At 28.0% G+C, this 25840-nt stretch overlaps 3 protein-coding genes across 3 annotated transcripts; 2 read left to right on the top strand and 1 right to left on the bottom strand.

Annotated features, from left to right (window-relative positions):
* Positions 1–8480: 8480 nt before the first annotated feature.
* On the top strand, positions 8481–10349 carry LOC132942926 (uncharacterized). Its single transcript, XM_061011642.1, has 3 exons — positions 8481–8639; positions 8772–8898; positions 9879–10349. Exons 1-3 carry the CDS (start codon positions 8592–8594, stop codon positions 10013–10015), a joined length of 312 nt encoding a protein of 103 aa, XP_060867625.1. The 5' UTR covers positions 8481–8591; the 3' UTR covers positions 10016–10349.
* A 4438-nt stretch (positions 10350–14787) lies between these two features.
* Positions 14788–25756, bottom strand: LOC132943118 (BTB/POZ domain-containing protein KCTD3). Its single transcript, XM_061011942.1, has 13 exons — positions 25480–25756; positions 25226–25343; positions 24653–24966; positions 24321–24465; positions 23896–24207; positions 22608–22804; positions 22340–22543; positions 22127–22243; positions 19432–19571; positions 19177–19363; positions 18978–19074; positions 17965–18143; positions 14788–17053 (listed from the first exon to the last, which is right to left on the bottom strand). Exons 2-13 carry the CDS (start codon positions 25276–25278, stop codon positions 16839–16841), a joined length of 2160 nt encoding a protein of 719 aa, XP_060867925.1. The 5' UTR covers positions 25279–25343; positions 25480–25756; the 3' UTR covers positions 14788–16838.
* Positions 20206–21795, top strand: LOC132943119 (uncharacterized). The gene is made up of 3 exons (XM_061011943.1): positions 20206–20343; positions 20492–20573; positions 21306–21795. The coding sequence occupies exons 1-3, from the start codon at positions 20296–20298 to the stop codon at positions 21554–21556; spliced, it is 381 nt and encodes a 126-aa protein (XP_060867926.1). The 5' UTR covers positions 20206–20295; the 3' UTR covers positions 21557–21795.
* Positions 25757–25840: the final 84 nt, after the last annotated feature.

Genomic DNA, 25840 nt, shown 5'->3' with positions numbered 1-25840 from the left:
TTTTAAATTTTAAACATAATATGCTGATTTGGTAATAAATTATCTGTGGATAAAAGAAATTGCGTCGCACATGCGATTTCGAATACTTAATTCGGCGACTCGTTGATATTGGCAAAATTTTTTTTCATTGGTATAATAAGTTGTAGATCCATCCATAATATAATGATCTAAGGGTAAAATTAAAGCCTGTTTTCCTATTCGTGATAACTGTTTAACTGTGAACTTCAACTGAAAATAATATGACACGACACGTTATCTTTATTTTGTATTATTCTTCACTATACATCGTTGTGTTTGACTGTTTGAGCTTTGAGCGTAGTGTTATAGAATCACTACATTAAAATATTACTATAATACTATTTAGTATATATCAGGGGTCGGCAACCTGCGACTCGTGGGCCACATGCGGCTCTTTCGATCTAAAGTTGCGGCTCTTCAGTTCCATACTCAAAAATAAACTATTTTATTATATAAAAAATATTGAATATGTTTTGTAAGAAAAATATTTGGATGTTTATATGGGGAACATTATTTCTTGTTTAGAACAGGGACTGGAACATTGATGATTTTTACGGTTTCAGTTCCGGTTCGGTTCCCAGAAAAACTAAAAATTCTGTTCCAGTTCGGTTCCAAGAAAAACTAAAATTAGGGTTTTGATTTATTTTCGGTTCTTAAAAAATGAAAAACTCGTTTTAATTTAATACAAATTTAAAAAAATTTGTCAAGTAAAAGTATTGGTTCCGGTAAGGTTCTGGTTTTCAAATTATTTTTAACAATGTGGTTTCGGTTCCCAATATTTGAAGGGTTCCGGTTACAAAACCGGTTTTTTTCGGTAAGGTTCCAGTCCCCGGTTTAAAGTAATTTATTTTAAATCAAAAATAGGATCCTAAGTCCTAGGTGCTTAATTATTATTATACATTATGGAACAAAGTTAAAATAATTTTCGTTGGATTAACCTTGTATTAAATTTTTTAGGTCAAAGAATTTAAAATTTAAAAATTAAGTCACATTTTCGAAGAAATTATTTTTGTCGATTTGTTAGTGTACGTTACATTAATACATTGAACAATAAAAACTGAGTATCTATCTGTGATTATGTTAATATTTTATTTATGTGCACAATATTATAACATTGTAAGCCATATATTATTAATGTTGAAGGTATTATTTTTGCCTTGCTCACAATGTCCTCAGAATATTTTTCGGAGTATTTCGATGCTTAAAAATATCGTTTTTTGAACGAGTAGTTCGATAATTATAGTTACAACTTTATACACATATTTATGTCGATTTACCAACATATATACTTTAGCCATTAATATAATACTATAGCTGATCCTGCACAGTTCATGGCCCGTAAAAAATTACAACTCTTAAAAAAATTGTAACTATTCAAATCCTTTTGGGTGTAACTCGCTGCAGTAAGTGCACCTCAGCCACCCTGGTATGCAATGAGCAAAAATTCGATTTGATGCATGCTTGTGCCTGATTTAGCCTATTAACTAATGGCAACCAATAATAAATAAATACTATTTCTATTCATTTTTTCTCCTTTAACCAAATACCTATAGTAATCATTTATAAACATTTCCTTCGTAAATCTCAAAATTTTGAGCACCTCTCCGTGCTTTGATCGGTCATAGCGTGATGTTATATAACCTATAGCCTTCCTCGATAAATGGACTATCCAACACAAAAATAATATTTCAATTCAAATACGTAGTTCCTGAGATTAGCGCATTCAACCAAACAAACTCTTCAGCTTTATAATATTATAGTATAGATATAAAATCGGAGTGACTGTGGAGGGGCACATAAAGATGACATAAGGAGATTTCCCCTCTTCTATTAGTGGATAATATATTCTTCCCTGCTTCGGACATTTTGTATTATAGTATTATAGTATTATAGTATTATAGTATTATAGTATTTTATTATATTATAAGTTTATACCATTAGAGTATTTATAATTTAAAATTATAGCCTTAACAAATTAAAGGTGACTATTTTAGATTCTGAGCGGAGCGAGGAAGCTAGTGGTTTTACAATGGTGTTTATTTTTTTTTTTATCTTGGATACAAAATCTCTACCAGACGGAGTACTTTTACGATTTTGACATATAGTATTTTATTTTTAGCAAATTGGATCAAGATGGTACTTTAGAAAGGTAATTTTTCGATTTTCTCAAAAGTTATTTAATGCCACTGGAAAAACCACAAACAAATTACGAAAAAACGAGATTTTAATTTCTAACGCTTATTTATCACCACAGAAACGAATAAAAAATAATAATATTATACCTAATATTAATTCAATTTACAGGCTATAATAAATAATAGCAATATAAAATATCCAGACTGACAAACCATCTCCGCTCAGAATCGTTTTTCTTATACAATGATATTAATATATTATATCATTGAATTCAAATTTAATACGATAAATTATACATTGACCCACTTGTAACCTACTGTACAGCAGAGTGACATCCACTTACCCGCCTTTTTTTATGTATTTTCACAAAAAAACATATCATGTTACTAACCTTGCTTACTAACAGAATGATGCCATTAGCGAACGTAACAAAAATTGATTTATTTAACTTTACTACATTGGAGTTTATTAGTAATTATGTAAATATAATTTTTTGTATTTTATGTATTAATTATATTATTATTATTACTGTACTATTGTATAATTTGTATTTTTATTATCAGTTTAATTACTGTTATATTTGTACTATTATATTGTATTTGGATCTTATGATCCGTTGAAATTTAACAAATAAATAAAATGCCTACCTAATAATAAAATAAATTACTAACAATAATATCATTAAATATACTTATTAATATTATAAGCTGACAGACCTTCGCTCAGAATCGTTTTTCTTATACAATGATATTATATCATTGAATTCAAAATTAACACCATCCATTACAGTTACCCACTTGTAACCTACTGTATACTGTATACATCAAAGAAACATCCATTTATCCATTTTTTATATTACCTTAGGCTATATGTGCTATATGTATACTTTTACTTACCCCTATTTCTATAGTTAACTACCATATTGTGAATGTTTGGTACATTTTAATTGTTTACTTTTGATATTTCAATGTCTTTATAACTTTTAACAGAGTTGCACCAAAACAAAATTGATTTTGTCAAACTAGTCAAATTGGTTTCATGTAAAAATTTTAGTTTTTCCTTAGTTTTTCCCTACGCTTTTGATAAGTACAGCGAACGTTTTACTTCTCACCCCTTAAAGTGCCAACTAGATTCACTTTCCTACCAGAAATCCTACCAAAATCAATACATTTTTACTCATTGGCGTAATTTCAGTTTTTGAGAGGGAGGGGAAATTTTGACCAGCGCATAATAAAACAAAAAAAAACCGGTCGCTAACAATAAATTACATTACATTACATTACAATTGCATTTTTATCTCAATACAAATAGCATCTTATCATTAATTAACACTTAGTTGTTAATATACCATTTTTTTGAGAGATAACAATGACTATATATACTTAATACATATTATTATGTAAAAGGATACCTAAATATATTACCTATTAAATTAAAGCCCAAAACTAGCCCATACCCGGCCCGACAGGTGCCCTAAGTGACGCTATTGTTTTTACTGACCTAAAAGGTGATAACAGACCCATAAAATTTAAAATTAAAAGAAATACATATCATTTTAAAATCAACACATTAATCGCTCCACTCAGAATCTAAAAAATATATATTTCTTATCTAACATTATATTATATACGTACGTACTGTATTGTAACTGGACAGTGAACCGATTGATTACCTAGATAATTAATATTAAATTATTAAAAACAAATATAACACAATAACTTGTGAATTCATATAAATATATGTACTTATAATCATTGTATTCAAGGCGATTCAATAAGCCCCATTTTTCTTGTTCAATAATGCAATTATTCGAAATTTGATTTTTGGAATTTTTTTAATATACCTACTTAAACACCATTTTTTTAAATTATTGGGATTTTTATATTAATTAAGGAGTGCCCTGTTCAGATACAAACTTCTGTATTTAGAATGACAACTACCATTTTACCGTTAATTATTTAGTGAATATCTAATGTTGACGTATCAAAAACAAAATTCGGAACTTTGGAAAAGTAGTTTTTGAGTTATTTAACTTGGTGAACTAACGTTCATATAGTTTGATAAAAGGAATAAAGAGTTTGGAAGATTTGGGAGCTATGTCAATTTGTAAATTTCGCTTATTTATATTAATCTATAAATATTTATAAATTTTAAAAATAGTCCGAGAATAATACATATTAAAAACCTACTAGATTTTATTTTATTATTTATATTTTTGTAAAACAATAACAAACATTTTAATAACTGAAAAACTACTCGTTCGAATTTTGAATTAGGTAGGCCACTAAAATAATTAGAATAAAAAAGGAGGATTCTCATTTGAAGAACAGAATTTTGTATCACCAGTTTGTACCACTCTTTCAGTATCTAGTAAGTTCATAAAAATCTAAAGAATATGAACATATGGTCTTTATAAAAAATAGTTGCCTACATATTTAAAATTTTAAAAATCGGAGTTTGAATAAATAAATCATTAATGAAATGAGATAATGGTGGAAGCATATATGCTTGGTGAATCACTCCTGTATATGTTCAACGTTGATAATCGTTTTTGAACAAACAAAATAATAAATACTAACATGAAACAGCAAAACGTTGTGAGGAAATAATTAGTAAAATCTAAATAATTATGGAATATTCAAAATACTAAATAGTATAATCTGTTTACTATTTAGACATTAATTTGGTAAACAAATTTCAAATAACTTGAATATTATTTCCTGCTTATGTTTTAAATACAAATAACTGGTGTTGACTGTATAAGTGTATAATATACCTACTATATATCTACCATGAAAATTGATTTATTTAACAACAATAGTATGTTCTAAACTAGTAAACTATAATGAAAACCCAATGAAGTCGATCTATTTAATGATAAAAATATAGATTATTACCTACCTATAATAATTAATAATAAAATATTTATTAACACCAGTACACATGTGGGTAAATTACTTTTTAAAAGTAATAAAATTACATTACTCGTTACATTAATTTTTTTTATTTTATTTAAATTACTTAATAAACTATTAAAAAAATTTAATAATTGTTCTAATATTAGTAAATAAACCTAGTCATTAATCGTATAATATAATAAAATATTGTGGTCGTTTTTTGTATTAATCAAAATGACATATAGATAAAATAAACAATGTTATGAGTTGGTTTTTCAATTGTCAAGTATAAACATTGTATTATGTAACATTAAAATATGTTATGTACATAATATTTTGTCATTATTGATTTTGTATATTTTGATTGAAATTAAGCTTGTGACTAAAAATAAAGATTTTAATAAATACAAACCATTAAAAATAACAATGTTTGTAAAGTCGTATATAAAAATGAGAGCACATTGTTTAACTAAAAAACTATAAGCAGTGCCGCAACATTTGGGAGTACAAAAACCCAAAGCTAAAGTTAAAAATTGCTTGTTTCAAATGCAGTGGCGTATATAGAAATCATTTTTGTGGTGGGAGTTTATAGTAGATAGAAACTAGCAAGTAATTACTTAGATGACTTTAATTACTTACACTGTCTACAAAATTTTTAACAGTTTCTATAAATATATTCATATTTGTTATTTTTTAACCGGCTATGAAATATCATAACTTATAATAGTACCTGATAAAATATATTGTTCTTCTATTTAAAAAGACTGTAATTTCGGGGGTGGTCTACAGTCCACTAGGCCCACCCTCGATATACGCCACTGTTCAAATGTTAGATTTCATAAAAATGTTGCTTTTTATATCTAAGATTTGAAAATTTAATACAAGATTTCACATATCTTGTTTTTCCTTTTGAAAAAAAGTACTTATATCTACTGGAAAGTTAAATACATTTTTTATGAGCGTTTAAAGCTAGATATTCTGATATTCACCTGTAAATTAATGACTTATCATGGAACGATTTTTTTTATTTTGTTGTAATTCAAAGACAATAATAACGACCGTAGATACATGAAATTTTCACCAAATATTTATATTAGTTTTTCTATACGTGCCATTAGATGAGTATCATTTTAAAAATATTTGTATTCTTATTGAGCTATTTATAAATATTTGAAATTTTGAATTTTCCTAATAAGTAATTGTGAAAACTACTTTAAAAAAACACTGAAATAAATACTTAAAATTTGAGAAATTAAAGAAATCAAAATAAGATTTTAAGTCAATTTGAAAGGAATTCGTTCCTTGTTCCTTAAAAAAAAAAATTTGTTCCTTTGTCGTTCCTTTGGAAAATGAACGAGTTCCTTTTTTAGTTCCAAATAAAATAAAGATTCTTATTTAATCACTTATATTTTTTTTTCATGTGCATTCTTCTTTAATTTTTAATTATAATATATAACTACAAATAGGTACATATTTTATAATTCTATTTTGAGATTTTCTTCAAAATTAAATTGTTGGCCAACGTATGTCGATTGTCTTAACGTCGATACTCGATAACGATCACTAATTAGTAATATACATTATACATATTAAAAAAAATATACCTTCATTTCAATTATTTACATAATAAAATTATCTGTGTAAATTATTGGAACTAGAAAGGAACGAGCAATTTTGTTATTTTTCATTGAAAAAAAGAACTAGTCCATTTTCTCGTTCTTTCCTTATAAAAAGGAATTCGTTCATCGTGCCGTTCTTTAAAAAGGAAGTTCCTTTTGGAACTCATTCTTTCCAAACACAGCGTGTATGTCAAATATGCGCGGAATCGAACGTGTTTTCGTCGGGTGACAGTTATAATACTCTCGTGGACCGCAGTATACACTATAGACCATCATGTAATAAATATGCTGCTCCCCATTTTCTAATTAAACAGTAAACTTATGTACTTCAATGAGTTTAGAACGATGGTGCATTTAGAATTTGGTAGCCGGACTTCGTTTTGAAGTTTTAGGATAATGAAGTTTCGAATTCTACGTTTTTACGCATTCACACAACGACAACGCTCTTAATTGTCTTTAGATATGCGCTAAACTAATCCATAATAACTATTAACTATTTTTTCAATTATTTTCGTGTAAACAACAGGTCTGGTCACAAAACTTGAGGTCCCATGGACCTCTCGTGACCTTACCAGTTACATTGTGAAAAGTATATTAACTAGTGACTGGAAACGAGTGTAGAAGCGACTATATAATATTATACTGGTCAAACTATAGGAACAAAATATGAACTTTATCACGCCCCTCACGAACTTCAAAATGTTTAAAAGACGTGTTTTTCATCGCTGATTTTGAAACTGTCAACATTTTTTTTTCGGAAGTCATTATTTTAGAAGTTATAGTTTTACAAAGTTTGCGATTTTACGTTTATACGCATGCGTGAAACTTTACATTACTGCGCAGCGCCTATAACAAATTTTGATTTTTTTTTCATGTATTTTAACAAGTTAAGAACGTGCAAATATTTGATAAGGATAACACGACCGACAGCTTGGAGAAAAAAAATTGAAATTCAATTCAGGCTGATGAGTAGGTGTATTCTAACCTTGCCTGTTAAAGTAACATAATTCTACATAAGTATATTATATAGGTACTCCCTTCGCCTACCGGTCCCGGTTCTGATTGCACCGTCGTTCGTAACTAATTGAAGTACATAAGTTTCAAAAAAAAACCTCAATATTCGTAAAAATGCGCAGTAAACTAGTTAACTAGTGATTTGCGAATGCGTAATAATCGCAAAATAGCAAACTTCATTAAGCCATAACATCGAAACTAAGCGCCAAATTCTGACTTTACCATCGTTTTCTACATAGTGAACTACATAAGTCTACAAAAAAAATTGCAAAAATAGGTGTCCAGTTAGGGAATATTAAATACCTCACTTCAAACTTTAAAATCATTAAAATGTAAAAGTATAATTTAATCAAAAATAAATAATATGCATTGAGCAGCAAATTAATAAAAAGCGTCTTGGGAGGGTGGCAAATTCCCTGCACGTTGCCCCCTCCCCCATAAATACGCCACTGCTTATAAGCTCTTATAACTTATAGCCAATATTTGTATTGGAATTGGATATAAATAAAACGCTGTATAACTATTAACTATACCTAGAACTGTAAAGTGCACACAAATCATATTCGTAAGTTTATGAATTCCTCACGTACCAAAATATAGTGACATGTTTATTTCTAGATTGTTGCATAGTAATATTATAGATAGGTAACTACCTATAATAAGAATCTTACACGACATTGATTGTTGATTTAAAAATTACGTATACCTAGGCATATTCAAATTATTACAGTCTGTATTAAGAAACTAGGTATGTGCATATTATAAGTGCTGAGTGTAATCATGTCTTTGAATATTAAAAATTCCTTAAACAGATACTCGTTTTGCTATATATACAACAAAATGTCACTCACGCTCTCAAATTCATTTGAGATTTAGTAGTGATCAAGAGACAATTCTAATAGTAATCATGAAATTTGTTTTAGCGTTTGTGCTGTTGATCGGTATTTCTTGCCAAGTAAGATAAACCTTTTTTGTTATAACTTATAATAATAAAAATTAATTTATACACGACTTTCTATATTGTTATTATACAATAAGTATAAAAATCGTCAATACAGTTATGTAAAATATTTTATCGTTGAATTAGATTGGACGAGGGGATTGTGCTCCTGATACACTGTATGAAGATGTGAAAGGATTGATGAGTGATGGTGTGCAGTATGTTAAAAATACATATAACGAATACATGCCGAATATGCCAGACATAACTCCAGGTGAGTATATTATAATTTATGCCCCTACGAACATTTCACTGATATATCTGAACTCTAAAGTGATATTCGACTATACTATACGAGACCCGAGTGCACAATGCTGAACGCGAATTAAATTTCTACCAAGTTAAATTATGTTTGAAATTTTAAAATTTAGCTGCACAGGTTCAACTGATAAATATATTAAGCAATGTCCGATTATCACAATTTTTATAATTTTATTTAATATTTTTCTAATACCTATTTAGTGATTAGGTCCACCAACTATAAAAACAAGACAATACGACTCTTCTACGCAAATGCCCCTCCCCCCTGAAATTTCTTTCGCACCCCCTGACAAATACAATTTACTACAAAATGTACCTATTTATTAAATGCACAATACTCGTTACTATTACCACACCTAATGGCGTTCAATAAAATATAATTTATTTACATAAATGTTTTTATACCGTATTGCCAGTATAGGAACTATCTACTGACTTTCCCAAAATTATAGCAGTTAAAAGATAACGAAAAATAATAATCACGAATTACAATTCATGATGACGGCTGGATTACGATATAATCTAAAACGACTAAAACTACATACGGTACCTACCTATTATTGTCCGCGGAGACTCAAATAATAAGTTTAATCAGGGTTTCTTCAATCACCACCATTATTATTAAATCATCAGGGTATGCTTAATGCTTCCACTGAAAGTTTTAGCCTGGTAGTTTTCCATTCGGATTCCTGCTATATCCGATAGGGTCTGCTGTCCTAATCAGATACATTATTTATTGATTTCCTCTCAACAATTTTTTTTTGGTCGTTTTTGAAAAATTTAATCCGAGTTAATGCATAAAAATTCTTTTTATTTGATTATTTCAATATATAAAAATTAATACACAGTATGTAAGTCCAAGTAGACAGTAGTACAGATTATAGGATAATAACTAAGTATTAATTTTCAACTTGTTTATTTTTAAATGAGTAGATTTGCCTTCGGTACCGATACCAGACTCAGTGAAGAGTGGATATGAGACCGTCAAAGATGGTTTGGGAAGTATGGCGGAAGGAGCTGGAGAAATGGCAAAAGATACCATGGACGGTATCGCAAAAAATATAGATTAAGTTTAACGTCATACTTAGAAACAAAAACAGTAGATAAATATTAATAAAAATACAAAAGATTTCTTTAATATAATATAATTTTTTTGTTATTAAAAATATATAAATATGTTTAATAATTTGAAATTTGAATAACTTTAATTTATAGCAGTAATACAAATGTTATACAATTTAATCTACATTTTTATGTGTCTAAAATAAAAAGTTCATAAATATTAATTTCAACACCACTATTATAATTAATACAATAAATATTAATATTTAAACTGATATTATCTAATTTTTATTATAAAACTATGATAATAATAATATAATAAATAATACAATGCATTATTTACATACATACTTGTGTTTGCTGCTTGTCTATATGCCATATGGTATCTACTACCTACCTATTTACTAAACAAATAAATGTAATAGATTGATATAATTAAGACATGGCTATTTGATTTAAGTGCAAGTTTTCGGTTGACAATTATTTTTATATCTGGTTTATTGAGTTAAAAATGGTTCTAATAGGTATTCTAACGACCATGAAATACTTAAAGTTGTTTCCACGATTCCATATATAATTATTTAAAATCACTCTTTAAGTCTAAATTATAGTTTTGTGCCTGAAATCTGATCAATAGGGCTCAGATTTTAAATGCTCTAAAAACCGTCGAAAAATGTTCTAAAAATATGCATAAAATATTTATTTTACCGAAATAACGCCCTTAAAAATTGACCTATGAAATTATTTTTTGAATGCAATGTTTTATTTTGTACACCTTTTTTTCGGTTTGGAATCGTGGACTGGGAGGGAAGTATGGATTCCCATTGCTACCTCCTTGACCACATCGTTTATTTTACTTTAATCATATACATATTAAATTGACAACAATATTACACAAAATAGGTGATCAACGCTTACATTGAATTGGGGCCTCTAACCACCCAGACATTAGGCCTTCCGACTACAGTTTATAACTTGACTACATTACATAAATTGTTTTTAACCTGCTTCCATCCTTTGTCGTTCCCTCTTCAGAGACTGTTTCCTGACGACCTGACCATGACTGACTCCACCATCTCAGTGAACTGCTTTGTCAACCTTGAGGCATTCTCCCCGATCCTCTTCCTTTGTCCGATGTCCGCCGGCAGGTTCTCGTGTGGTGGACCGCATAGCAGATCCTGGAGGTCCACCGGCCGGGGTTGCCTGCCGAGCGAGCCCACCATTCGGCTCTTTCGTTATCCCAAAAGGGCCACTAAAAAATCGTGTGCTCCGCGGTGTCTACAGCAGCAAGACAGTGCACACACGACAAATTCTGCGCCATTGCCTTAGACCAAAGATACTTTTGAAAACATCTGTGGTTAGTAAGAATAATTAGCCATGTGGAACTGTGGAAGCTCACTGACTTTGGTCCCTGATACCATCATCTCTCGATATCCTGAATCAGTACCTTTGCCCAAGTCCCCTTGGTCGTCCGGTCCAAAACGGTCTGCCACCGACGGATTGTCTCCATCCGTTGTTCAGGCTTTGAGTACCTACTCAGCACCAGTCTTCTTAAGCCCGGGGAAAGATTTACGTTCTGTGACCAGGAGATATGCAGGGGGCATCCTGCAGGCCAAGACCAACGCTGCCATATCCGACACTGTCCTGTAGCACCTAGCGACCCTGAGAGCGGCACACCTCTGGGACTGCGTGAGGAAGGACTCCGACTTCCTTGTCCCGACAATGCTTTCTGCCCACACCTGGGTGCCATTTATTAGGTACACCTAGTTAATTTATAATGTACAGCAAATTCAAAATAATTTACTTATGCCGGATTGCACAAAACATTTAATGAATCAATAGTCATGAGCTAATGGTCCCTTAAACAAGATTTAGTGGCCCGTGATTGGTCCATAACATTTTTAGTGAACCATTAAATTTAATAAATTGTTTATGCAACCCAGCAAAACGTTTATAAAAAAAAAAAATAAAATTTGATTAAAGTGTTTATAAATTATAACCACAGCTTACAAATTTTACTATTGGAATTATTGGATGATACATGTTTTTGCCTCTGTATAGGCCTAAGTGGGTAAAAAGTTAAAAGTAGAATTTTTGGACCATAAAGATATTGCTGCCACTTTCCCCCCCTCTATCTATACTCTATTCCAAATGAGATCAGTACCGGGTGGCCAAGTTGTGCGTATGGGCATGGCTAAAGTAATTTATTTTACAATTAGTATACTGTATAACAGTAGATAAGTTGATTTAATTTTTACAAAAATATTGTATTTATTATATTGTTATTAACTTTTGGGCCAATACAACCGTATCATTAAACAGTGTGTATAAGTTCATAATATGTTTTAAAATTAATATAAAACTATGATTGTAATAATATAAATAATACAATGCATTATTAACATACATATTATGTCTTAAAATGAAACTAAATATTTTGAAAATGTCACTGCGTAAAGTAAAATTTATAATATACGTCTAACGGTATTACTGTATAAGCACCCACGATTCACGAATAATGATATTATCGTTAATCTTTGTTTAAACATCAAAATTTGAACATAAATGATTACAAAAAAAGGTGGATAAGTGGATGTAGCTCTGCTAATCGTTATTCTTGGTTATGTAATATGTAATTTCGACCAAATTTAAACATAAAATAACTATAAAAAAAAACTGATTTTATATTCTTGAGATATTTTGGTTACAGAATAACCTACTTACGTGGAACCTTGTTTTAAATTTTCAATCCATAGCTATAAAAGTTGAACATTTTATAAATTTTTACTACAAAATCATTTTTAAATTTTAAATTTTATAAATTATGTTCAAATCAAACTTTAAATGCTAAAAAAATAAAAAATTTTCCCATGTATTTTTAATATTTTTCAAATTATATTGTAACAATGTATCTATCAGGAACCTTGTATTACATATTCACGCTATCTGACCCAACAAATAAAATTGTATTGACTTTTAAAGAAAAAAAAAACTAACAAAATTGAAAATTGAAAATGTCCGTAAACAGCTCGAAAACTGTCAAAATATTTTGAAAATTTTATCAAGTATAGGAATTAATAAAATAATCATTCATGATGACCGGCCGGCGAGACGGCGTGAGTTGAGGAGGTTCAACGCCGCTTGGTGCAGTATGAGCTGCACCCAGGGGTTAAAATTGAATGTTGTAAACATTTTAATAAATGCTTATAAAAGAAAATCGCGCCTATATATCTTTAATATTTTTCAACTGCTATTATAACAGATTATTGAGGAACATAGTATACATTTTCAAGCTTTTTGACAAGTATTGAAAAAAACGAAAATTTCTCATGCCCATTAATAGCTTAAAAAGAGTTAAACATTTTGAAAATGTTATATTTTATGGAAAATGACCACATAAACATTATAAGCATTTTGTAAAAATTTGAAGTTACTATAAAAAAAACTAAATCAATCTGGTTTTATGTAAAAATTCTCTTTTTTTCTTATTTTTTTTTATTTTTCCAACACTTGAAAACTTTTGGGAATTTTCGATTTTTACCACTTGAATAAACCAACTAGATTCATTTTCCCAAAAATTACTGAAATCGAAACCTTAATTCGACTACTTATCAATTATCATGTACACAGACACTAAAACTAAAAAACATATATTATTGTAAAATCTTTATATTCTAAAATACTTAGAATATCAAAGGCAAATAAAATTACAAAAATAAAAAAATGGGAAATTGTAGGTAACTACTCTGCTGTACAATAGGTGTCAAATATACCTTGTCATTCAGTAAGTCACCGTTATGTACTAATATAGTATATGTGTTAAATTTGAATTCAACGATTGCATAAGAAAACCCAGAGCAGATACATAAATAGTCAAATAATATTATTATTACTATGTATATTAGTAATTTATTTAACTATTAGTAGTACTGAGGTTAAATTTATTTTTACCAAAAATATTGCATTTATTATATTAATAATATTTATAATTATTATAATTATAATAATTAATAATTATTAACTTTCAAGTCAATACCGACTTACTGTAGAAGGGTGTAAATAGATTCATGGTATAAATAGGCAATAGGCACAGCTTAAAACTAATCTACATGTTTTGAAAAAGTCCATTGTATAAATCAAATATAACAATATATGTAAAAATGTTGTATAGAAGGTTCCGAGTGTATCTCAAGGTACTTCATAATCGAGTAGATAATATTAAAGATGAAAAATTTTAGTATGCCAAAAGGTGAGAATAGAGAAAATAAACGTACATCAATGCATTCATCACTCCGTTCAGAATCTAATATATAAGCCTATAGTAGACAAATAACTTTGATAAATGATAACAACCCAAAACCAAGTTATATTTATAGAAATAAATATAGTATGATCATAAGTCCTTTTTATGGATTCTATGTGAAGCCAAATATCCAGTCTATAGGTAGGACAGCTACTAGGTAATGTTGTTTTATGGAAAACAATTTATTTATTTATGGGTAAAGAAAAATCTTATAAAGCAGCAACAGCAGTACTTTTATATATATCTATATATAGTTTGAAACACAAATTGTACTTTAAAGAAGTAATTTTTCAAATTTCTCAAATAGAAAACATCTGTGAAGAATAATTGAAAATAATTTCAATTATCTACTTAGTATTATCAGATTTTGCCCATTGACCATTACGATTATTGTCTATATTAATATTACGGACATTCAAAAGAAAAAATAAGCCAAGTGTATACATATTTTAAAGTATAGTGGTTTTGATCGTAATTGTATTTATTAATATTTATACATGACATAGGTCTTATAAAATAATATATAATGTAACACAATATGATAAATAAATATATAAATAGTATAAAAATATTCATTATTATATTTTTACAAAATGTTCAATAAAGATATAATTTAATAATTTTAATAACAATTTGTGAGGCCACATGAATATGTAATGTATATTGATAAGTGTGGTATAACAAATAATTGAATCGATACAAAAAACTAAAAACTTTAATTAATTATATCTAAATAATGGTAATAATTACTAACCCAACTATTTGGTATATAATAATAGGTATATTATATACAATAAATATTTTCGTTTTACTGTTCAGATATGACTGTGGCAAGACAATTTTTAAATAAGTTATACTAAAAATCATTACTTTCCTGTGTGAATAAGTTAAAATGCATTAATTATAAACAATTTAATAAACTTTATAAACGAGTTAGTTATAAAAATGTTTGCAAAAATGATCAATAATTAATTGTTTTCATTATTAGTACAATGTGCAAATACTGCAGACAAACACGCTTATGACTAAACAAGCCTATAAATATGAAGGATTTTATGATCACATAGATTATATATGAGCAATACTTGAAACAGTTAATAGTTCTTGGGTAAAAATTCAAAAAGTAAAAAAAGATACCTAATTTATATTTGAATGGATAGTATTCAGTGTTCATTTATGGGCTCTATAGTATTACTGTACTTATAGGCAAATTTGGAATATCATCATTAATTTAATTTAAACTTATAAAAAAAAAATGTTAATTGAGAAATTAAGCATTTTTAATAATATAAAATATTTTATTGTAAATAATAAAAAACTAAAGAAACTTACATTGGTAGGTACTGTAATACAATTAATTAAAATACAACTTTTAGACTTTAGTATGGAATTCAACTAAACGAGTACCATTATTTTATAATATATACATTTTAATTTTAAACATTAGCATAATAATATTCACAATAGGTGGTTACTGGGTTGGTGAGATTCATATAATCATAGAACAATATTATAATATAGTCATGATTAGTATCACATAATCTGTTAATATCACATTGAAAATAATTAATAATGATGGATTTGAAAAAAAGATGATAAAAAATAGCTTGTTTTAATTGCCCATTTAATTAGAATACACTTCTATCTTTACTCACATCATGACTCAAGACACAAAATTATAATACAGATATTATATTACTTTTTTACTTTTGTAAATACTTTTAATTTTCCGTAAATACTGGGATATTCATATAATTAACTTATTTTTGCTGCTAATTCCACTTGGAGAAATTCAGTGTGTCACAAATAACACTTTTAACAAACCTACTCATATATATTGATATTGTTAAGTGTTTGTGTTGTAAGTGAATATTATAGTTGTATTTTGAATTTGTAAATGCTACAACGGTGCAATAATAGGCCGCGACAAGCATATATGAATAAAATTATATGATATTATAATAATGTAATTAAACTATACAATAATATTAATAAGTATAAAATGATCAAAATATTTATATGTAGAGAAAATAACTAGTTTTCATTAATTACAAAATATAAAGTGAATTTAGAATTTGAATCGTATCAATTGTTATTTATTACTGAAAAGGTAAATTGGTCCCATTTTTATTATAAGTAAATAAATATTTTATGTTGCATCTATTATCTTGTTACACAAAATTTCTAAGACAATAATCATTAATTGATAGTCATCATTTCAAAAAGGAAATACAACTAACATGTAATCAAGTTTGAGCCTATATAATATTATCCATATGAAGTGTTTAAAACATATATATTTCGTTCTTATTTGAGACAAATAGTTAAATGTAATGAAACACTGTAAATTATTACATACCTATTATGAATTCCATAATACTTTAATAAATATTCAATTAAAGAAAAATAATCTGCATTTGACCTTGCATGAGTAAAGTTATTAATTTAATATGCTCCTAAATATTTAATTTGAATTTTTGAATTTATGATTGTAACTTTGTACTTCAATGCATATACCTAAGATAATTTTACAAGGATGATGTTGAAGTGGATGCATCTGTTTGTTGAGATTGATTGAGAAACGCCACATTGGATGCCTTTAATCTAGCCGTATTTCCTTTTGTGATCAACATTCCTGGATATGGTGATAAACTAGGTGTTGAACAGTGGCTGTTGCTCAGATCACACTGGTCAAGCAAACGTAACAGTTCTTCGGCTGTTGGACCTCCATTTGGAATAGGTTCTAGTGAGAGATAAAACAATAGTAATTATTATTGGTAAAATCAAAAGGATAATATAGAAATGATGTAGCTAATGAGGTCTTGTGTTAAATAAAACGTTTTTGCTAAAAGGGGCAACCATACAAATAAGAGAAAAAACAGACAATATGAGGAATCGGCCTCTTCCTATTTAGATAATTATAAACACTGATTATGTTATTTAAAACTTTTAATAATGCAACAAAATAAATAAATAAGAATAAAAATTAGGTAAATATATTTATAAAAAAAAATTAATTGCATTCTAATATTTTTTATTTCAAACTTTTACGAATAAATATATTTATGTAATGCGTACATTTAAAATTGTTTTTATCAGTTGTTTTTAATATCAAATAAAAACAATTAAAAAAATATCTAATTTTTAATCATTTAATGGTCTATTGATTATATTTATAGAATGAAGATATTGTTTATAAAGTTTTCAAACATTTCTGAGGTTCTGTTAATGAATGGTATCCTCTTCATGTGATTCATATTTAAACATACTTTTTTATGTTATCCTTATTTGTATTGTTTTTATTTTGTAAACATATTAAATATATTTAAATAAAAATAAAAATAAAAAGATTTAAAATGTTTAAATAGATGTTTTTGATCTACATTAAAAAGTTGGTACGCACATCAAAACTATTAACAATGTGTTAACAATTACTTTAAACAATTTAAATACTTCTTAAATTTAAAAACTGCATAATTATGCTGAAATATACAATTTTATGTAATTTAAATTTCATATAGGTATTGAATCCTGTCATCTTGAATTTAATTTCTATGTTACCTAATACCTACCATTTAATACAGGTTGACAAAATTAAAATGCAAATGCATGAACTTACAAGCCCTAATTATAGATATAAACTTATGTACTCACGCAGACATTTGTTAGCTAAATCCAAAGCAGTGGTCAAGTCCCACATTTGAATAGCCCCGTTACAGTGTCCGGTCAATATAAACCGGCGAGGCCTTGATCCCATGCGACTAGAGCCTTCACATTCGTGCACACAAAAGCAAGTAATTATCGTACAATCCACAGCTCGAATTATGCAAACTCTGAAATTTAAAAAAACAAATATTAAAAATCAAACATACACACATACATCATACACATAACAAGTGATATGCAATGGAACAATATATTAACACACAGATATAATGATGTCAATGGTACTAGTCAGTATTATTACGTAATCTGACCAACAAGGATGAATTAAAGGGAGGAGGGGGACAACAAAGTGCTGATTTTAGTTTATCAGCATTCTGAAAATTAGACATACCTATGCCGGGTTGCACAAAACATTTAATGAATCAATAGTGAGCTAATGGTCCCTTAAACAAGATTTTATGGCCCACGATAGGTCAATTAAATTTTTAGTGAAACATTCAATTTCATAAATGGTTTATGCAACCCAGCAGTAATATGCCAATTATTTAAAAAATTATAAAACCTCTTTTAATAGATAATTTTCAATTATATCATATTTAAAATAGGATATTTTAAAGGGAAAATCAATATTGCTCTAACATTAGTCAATAGTCATTAGTTGTATACTATGATAAAATATTGTGGTAGTTTTTTGTATTCGTCAAAATGACATGTAGATAAAATAAACGAGACAAATTTGTATGTTATGAGTTGGTTTGTCAAGTATGAATATTGTATTATGTAACATTGTGTACATAATATTTTGTCATTGTTGATTTTGTATATTTTGATTGTAATCAAGCTTGATGAATTTTTTCAAACTTCATGAAATTAATAATTCACCAAATTTACAATACATTATAATATTGTTTATACATATATAAATTAGATGATCAATATACTTATAAATTGTATTAATCAAATGTATATATTATTATTCATAAATTATAAATATACCTTACCTTTTACCATTTGATGCAAGACGAACAAATAGTTCAGAAGTTTCAGGCATGACCTTTTGAACAAACACTTGTTCGTCGTCTTGCTCACCATATGGTCCTATTGTTGGTAGAAAAATATGATACATAAATTAATTATAATATTAAACTTAAGTCAGTAAGAATATAATAGTTATAGTATAATATATAAAAAATTATTAACCACAATCATTTCCAGCACAGTAGCTAATGCACGGTTCAACTTCTTCAAGGGATAGTATTTTAAACGAAGCAACTGGAGTAGAACCTGGTTGTGTAGAAATCATTCCTCTAAATCTAGTTACACTCCATGTCCTCACATGATTGTATTCACTACAAACGGACACAAGAAATTTCTCTGACAGCGTAACCTATATGAAAATAACAATTAAAAATAAGCAATAAAAATATCACCTTAAATCAGTATTAAAACACAAACTTTGGTAACAGAACTTTGGTGTACAGTGAATGTCTGAAACAGTTGAGGGCCGTGTCCTACAGTCTCTGGATGTTGGACAATCACACGCACTGTACCTGAACTTGTACCATATGCTATTTCAATCCAATTTCCGCTGACACCTATAACAAATTACATACACTTTAAATTAAAAACTTATATAATAATAATAATAATAATATATATTTAGCAAACAAAACAAACAAACAATGTGGTTGCCTGATATGCAATAACAATTCATGAAATATATATAAATTGACTGTTGGAAATATAAGTATTATATAAAAGTGTAGTTTTTGAATCTATTTAAGTCTTGACTAAAGCTACATAATAGTAATTCAAATAGTATACTATCTCGAACACGGGCAGCTCTTCTCTCTGGGCAGGCAACTGTCTAGAGAGAAAGGCCACCATCCCCCCTGGACATGGCAGAAACCTATGGGTGCCCAATTTGAAATTCTGCCAGAAGCAAAACACACATGTTGCCACTAACCATACCAAATGTTCCAACCCTATCAACTGTAACCCCTACAATAGCTAATGACCATAGTTGCCGGGCTCTAGACCAAAAGAAAAAAAAATGTATATAATTGTGTATCATTAATCTATATCTACAAAGTGAGTTATTACAAATTAAAGAGCACTGATCTATGTCACACTGAAATGTATCAAAAAAAAAAAAAACGATTGACAGATGAATAGAATGTATACACAAGTGTTCAATATTTTTTTGAACATTAAAACACTTGAAAGAAATATAGAAGTAAAATGGTAAAATATTTAGTACCACATAAACTTTACGATTAACTTAATATCTAAAAAGTTTTGAGTAGCAACTGAGTGACAATGCAATATATAATCACATTTTTGTTGGTAACTGGCACTACTTTTCAAGTATGTTATTAAAATAGTATAAATATTATTATTCTACCTGATATAAAAATGTATATTTTTACAATTATTATTTAAACAATTTTACATGCAAAATTATATTCTCCGGTTATGTAGAATAATATCTTAACACATTGGACTGTTCAAATAGATTGTGCAATCAGATGATCAATTCCAAAATACTGGTGTATGGATTTATCCAGGATTTAAAGAACGAATTATGTGGCTTAAAGGTTTGTAGTTACACACAAATTTAAGGTGGTAATCATGCCTTTTCTAAGGAGTATTTGATGGGAAATTGCTTTAACACATATTGTTGTTTACTGTTATTGAGTGTTTTAAATTATCGTTTGTATGAATGTCGCTAGTACTGTCCAGATTTTAAACAGCAATACGCACATAGAATATATTAAAATAAAATATTTTTATCACAGAAGAAACTAATGTAAACCAATCAGTTTTTGATCTAAATACCTGATAAAATTGAAGCCTATTTAGAATGAACAGATTTTAATTTTGAATAAATGTTGAGCTTATTGAAATGTGTTCTAGATTATTGTAGAAGTCAATTACTAATAAGTAATTGTTAAATTTACTTTAAAAACACTGAAACAAATACTTAAAATTTGATAAATTAAAGAAATCAAAAAAAGTTAACTTGAATTGAAATATCAAAAAAAAATGTCCCAAAATAACTGATTAACACAATAGTGTAATAAACTAAAATATTTTTCAAGATTAAAATCTGATTATTCTGAGAAATTTTGTCAAGCTTTAAGATTATATGTTACCACTAGACCATCATTTAATAAATATGCTGCTTCTAATAACCCAACTTGATACGTTTAAATATTAGCATATATTTATTATTGAATATTAAAGGAAAACAAATTAATATTAACTTTCTTAAAACTCAATTGATAGTAATAAATAATAAATAATAATCCTTATATTTAAATTTATAGATATTGCCGTTGGTACAACTAGTGATATTATGAATTATGATATTATGAATCTCCCTTCCAACATGAAAGACAAAATAATAAATGTTTTTACTCATAAATCGTCAGTACCAAATACAGAAATGGTAGATGGTAAAGTGTCAGAGGTAAAGATAGTAACAACGAAAGTAACAACAGATAACGGAGAAGTACCAACAGATTCAAAAACAGTAATCACGACTAAAGAAATAGAAACAGAAATGTCTCAACCATAAGAAATATAATAATAGAATGATAATACATTTATCAATTGTTTAAAGTTTTTATATTAGTAAACATTTAATTTAAAAATATATTAAGACAATTGATTATAATTGTTAAGCACTTATTAATATAATGATACTTAAAATAAGTTAATACTTTAGTTCATAAACTGAAAATATAACTTGTCTGATTGCACAGTTTAAATTATAATCTATACATTTTAATTAAATTTCAAAAAATGTATTTTTTATGTGGGTATCTTAGTATACACTATTAGTCTAGGTATATATTTTATAAATCTGATGTATAACCAACATTTTCCAAAATTCACATTTCAAAGTGATGCTCACAGTCATACCATTTTACTCGGCTCATAGAGTTCAACTCGGTAACTCACCGGACCTATCCGAGCCTGCTTAAAAACTTATGTTAATTTGTAACTTATATACTTAAAAAATTAGACTGATTTTGATGAAAATTTCAGAATGTTCTTAGATATATTGTATTTTATTGATTGTACAGTGTGATAAAACATTGAAAATTATGATTTTTTTTAGAATTAGTTTATTATATGGGCTTACTTGTTTTAGGAGTCAAGTAAACAGAAATAGCAGTGATTGGATCATTTGATGGATCTCTATAGAGCTCAGTTACTAGTAAATCATTGTCTTTCATCCGCAATGGAAATTTTTGCATATCTAAAAAAGTATTTTAATTTAATTTATATATAAACTGTAAGTAAAACACTTTTTATGATTTGTATTCTAATCATATAACTTGTATATAATTCTTACCAATATAATATATTGATCCATTATTACAACCAAGAAGCAGAAATGAACCAGCCGTATCAAATGATGCGATTGGTACTACATCTTGAGTTTGCCAATGTTGAGTCATTGCATGCCAAACCCCTATTTTACCAGTGGGTGATAAAGCAACAAGTTGGCTACCAATAAAAAATAAATGCTCTACACGAACATTCAAATTGAATGTACCTAAACACATTTGTTTACAAATTTAAATTTATATATTTTTTAAATAATATAACATAAATATTACCTATATTGGTTCTAGATCCCTGTTCTGATACTCCCCAAAGCCTAACTTGATTTCCATATGATATAGCAACCATAACAGAGGAACCATCAGAATTACCATTTTGGCTATTCATTTTAGCATTAATTGCTATTCGTTCAATACAGTTGTCTATATGCGGCGATGTGAAAACTTGTTGCCAACCACTTGAATCTTTTAATCTGTTTTAAATTTTAATATATAATATTGTTATTTTTAAGTTACAACAACAAAAATCTAGGAAGAAATGAAACATATTAAATAATTTAAACATCCAAGAATAGGTATTAGGCTGTTTTTAAAAGCAATCTGATCATTACAATTAGATAACACATTTATATGAGCTTGTATACTTTTTCTGCTAAGTAAACATAAAATATGTTAGGTACATACAATAAAATAAAACATAATATAAGTTACAGTACATAATTGACTACAGACAAATACAGTTAATAATAATTGAATACAAAGCGGTATTTGTCATAAACGTTAGGTTACACCAGTGGCGCTGAACCTATAACCTAAGACCGTCCACCCTTTTTTCGGTGGGTGGGGTTGTGGGGGTCCGTGGGTACCCCAACAAACTATTTATGAATTATATTCCTAACTCCTAAGCTATTAATGTATACATATGCAGCAAAATTTTGTAAACAGCTGGGGTGGTGGTCCGTATAACTTTTTAATTGGCCCCCCTTTTAAAATATAGTTCGGTGCCACTGGGTTACATCAATGTCCCTATGCGTTCGAGTCAATTTAAAAGATATAGCTAAATTTATTTATCAAAAATATATTTGCCATAGCAGTTTAAATTTCTTGGTAAATTTTTCTTGTTATAAAATAAATTTTGAATTATTATATAGTTGTGCTTAATTATGTTTATATAAATGTTAATATACTTATTTGTATTTTATTAATAATTTATAGAAATTGGTGAATCTTTGAATGTATTTTTTTTAAGCAACAGTCCATAATAAATAGCTGCAGTAGTACACAATAGTAATTTTATACTAATATCAATAAAATTGGAAAAATTGTGTGGTAGGTAAATCAATTTTAAAAAATCAATCAATTAGGACTAGTGACCGGTTCATATTGAGTAAATAATAGTATAGTGATTTTCTTTTAATTTTGGTTAAAATTTACATTTTTAGAGCAAAATTATTAGCTATGAAAATTTTTGGTGCATATAACATGTTTTAATTTTTGGACCACTTATAAGTGTATGGAAATTTGCTACATCAGTTTCATTAACTCAAAAAAAGTTTTTATTTACCTGTAGCAAACAATAAAATGAGCGTAAGCAACTACAATCCAATTATGGTGAGCTTTGATGATTTGGACACGCAATGGATCAGCCCAGTTAGAACCTTGATTATAGCCAAAAACCAAGTTTAATGCATCGTTTCTAATATACTTGTTGAGATCAGCTGATGAGTTTCTGGAATGGTGATTGGGTACATGGTTACCAAGTGAAGCTGCTCGAGAGTGTCCACTATTACCGTTGCCACGGCCATTAATGACTGACCCACGACCATTTACAGTAACTCGAGAAATGTCCAAAGATGAGTTACGAGAATGACAACGACTAGAAAAATATTTTGACTTTAATATTGTAATCCTTTAATTTAAAATTAATATTTAAGAAATAATGAATTATACCAATTAGTCAGAATATTATACATTAATACATTTACCAACCTTTGATAACCATGAGTATGAGGTATTGATGATGGTGAATTTGGTGGTGGTGCTGGTTCAGGGACACGGACTATTGAACCAGGTCTTGTTTGATCATCTACTTTAGTTGCATTACTAATTATTTCAGATTCTTGCATAGGAGGGTCTAAAAAAATTATTCAGAAAAACATTTTTTTTTTTTTTTAAATCAAACTTAATTATTATAAGAAGAAATAGGTAGTAAAATAAAATACTAAATTGTCAAAATTAATAAAATATAATATCCAATACAAATTAAGGATTTCTTAACACTTTTAAACAATTTATTTAATTATATCGAAATTTGTATTTACTTGGAGCTGGTAACATGCTATAAAACAGAATGTCCCCACATGACGATTGCTCTAGATCTTCACACAGAATAAGGCGTTTGACTAGAGGCATAATACCATAAAATTCCGCTTCATGACGTAATGTTCTAATATCAGTGCCAGACAAATCTATGTCGTGTGTTCGTAGATAGTTCAAAATGATGGCAAAAACTTTTGGATCACGGTCTATGAATATAGCACCTGTATCATCCCGTAGACTAGAAATACGGCCACTTAGTAGAGCAGTAAAAAAAGAATCTGGCACCCATGTTAATGTTTGCCGTGATGTTGAGAACCTTAAGACAGATATTTTTGAATTAAGTATCATATTTATTTTTAAAGGCTTTGTACTTTTGTGATTTAAAAGTTAGTAATTTGTAATGATGTAACAATTGTACAATGTTTTTAAGCATCTATTACTGAGTAAGCTAGAAAATGTATTTGTTGTTAAGGTTAAGCATATATAATAACATTTTTATTTATATTATAATATAGGTAGTATAAATATTAATTTAAATCATCATCAAAGTATTGATCTTATCAGTTATTCTTTACCTAGTACCACCAACATTAAGATGCATTATTTCACCATTGTGTGGAGGTAACATGGTTCATCAGCCTTTTAAATCCTGCAATTGATGTGAGAATTTGATCGATGTACCTATTATGTATACTAAAAAAATGTATCAGAACAGATTATTATATAATTACATTCTACTAGTGGTAATAATTAATAAATATTTAAATGTGCATTGTTTACATGGCACATTTGAATACTAAAATGATTTTAAAAAACCATAGCACCATACCTATTTTCTATATTTTCTTTTTGTTAAATATTAAAATATACTGTTTCTGTTGACAAATGACAATGTTGACATAACTTTTATGCTATCTTCATATCAATATATCACATTATCACTGGCCACTGGCTGTTGGGAAAATTCATAGATAATACAATCACGAATACATTTTATATATTAAGACTCCATAAGATCATAATATTATACTGGACGGAGCCCACGATTTAAGATATACATATTAAATCATGAAGGCGCCACAGCGTGTTAAATTAATACAAAAAACGTTGCCGATATAGCGACGAGTCACCGAATTAGGTGGTCGATATACGCATGCGCTAAGTGACTTCTCACATTATTGTACCTATGG

The sequence above is a fragment of the Metopolophium dirhodum genome, chromosome 4, assembly GCF_019925205.1.
Source record: "Metopolophium dirhodum isolate CAU chromosome 4, ASM1992520v1, whole genome shotgun sequence".
NCBI lineage: Eukaryota > Metazoa > Arthropoda > Insecta > Hemiptera > Aphididae > Metopolophium > Metopolophium dirhodum.
This window is presented reverse-complemented; position numbering and strand designations above follow the sequence as displayed.

Coding starts and splice junctions, on each gene's coding strand:
- LOC132942926 (XM_061011642.1), top strand. CDS start 8,592: ATGAAATTTGTTTTAGCGTTTGTGCTGTTGATCGGTATTTCTTGCCAA. Junction 8,640..8,771: donor TGATCGGTATTTCTTGCCAA/GTAAGATAAACC, acceptor TCGTTGAATTAG/ATTGGACGAGGGGATTGTGC. Junction 8,899..9,878: donor TATGCCAGACATAACTCCAG/GTGAGTATATTA, acceptor TTAAATGAGTAG/ATTTGCCTTCGGTACCGATA.
- LOC132943119 (XM_061011943.1), top strand. CDS start 20,296: ATGCAATATATAATCACATTTTTGTTGGTAACTGGCACTACTTTTCAA. Junction 20,344..20,491: donor TAACTGGCACTACTTTTCAA/GTATGTTATTAA, acceptor CTGTTCAAATAG/ATTGTGCAATCAGATGATCA. Junction 20,574..21,305: donor ACGAATTATGTGGCTTAAAG/GTTTGTAGTTAC, acceptor TTAAATTTATAG/ATATTGCCGTTGGTACAACT.
- LOC132943118 (XM_061011942.1), bottom strand. CDS start 25,278: ATGTTACCTCCACACAATGGTGAAATAATGCATCTTAATGTTGGTGGT. Junction 24,208..24,320: donor CATACTCATGGTTATCAAAG/GTTGGTAAATGT, acceptor ATATTTTTCTAG/TCGTTGTCATTCTCGTAACT. Junction 22,244..22,339: donor TGGATCAATATATTATATTG/GTAAGAATTATA, acceptor ATACTTTTTTAG/ATATGCAAAAATTTCCATTG.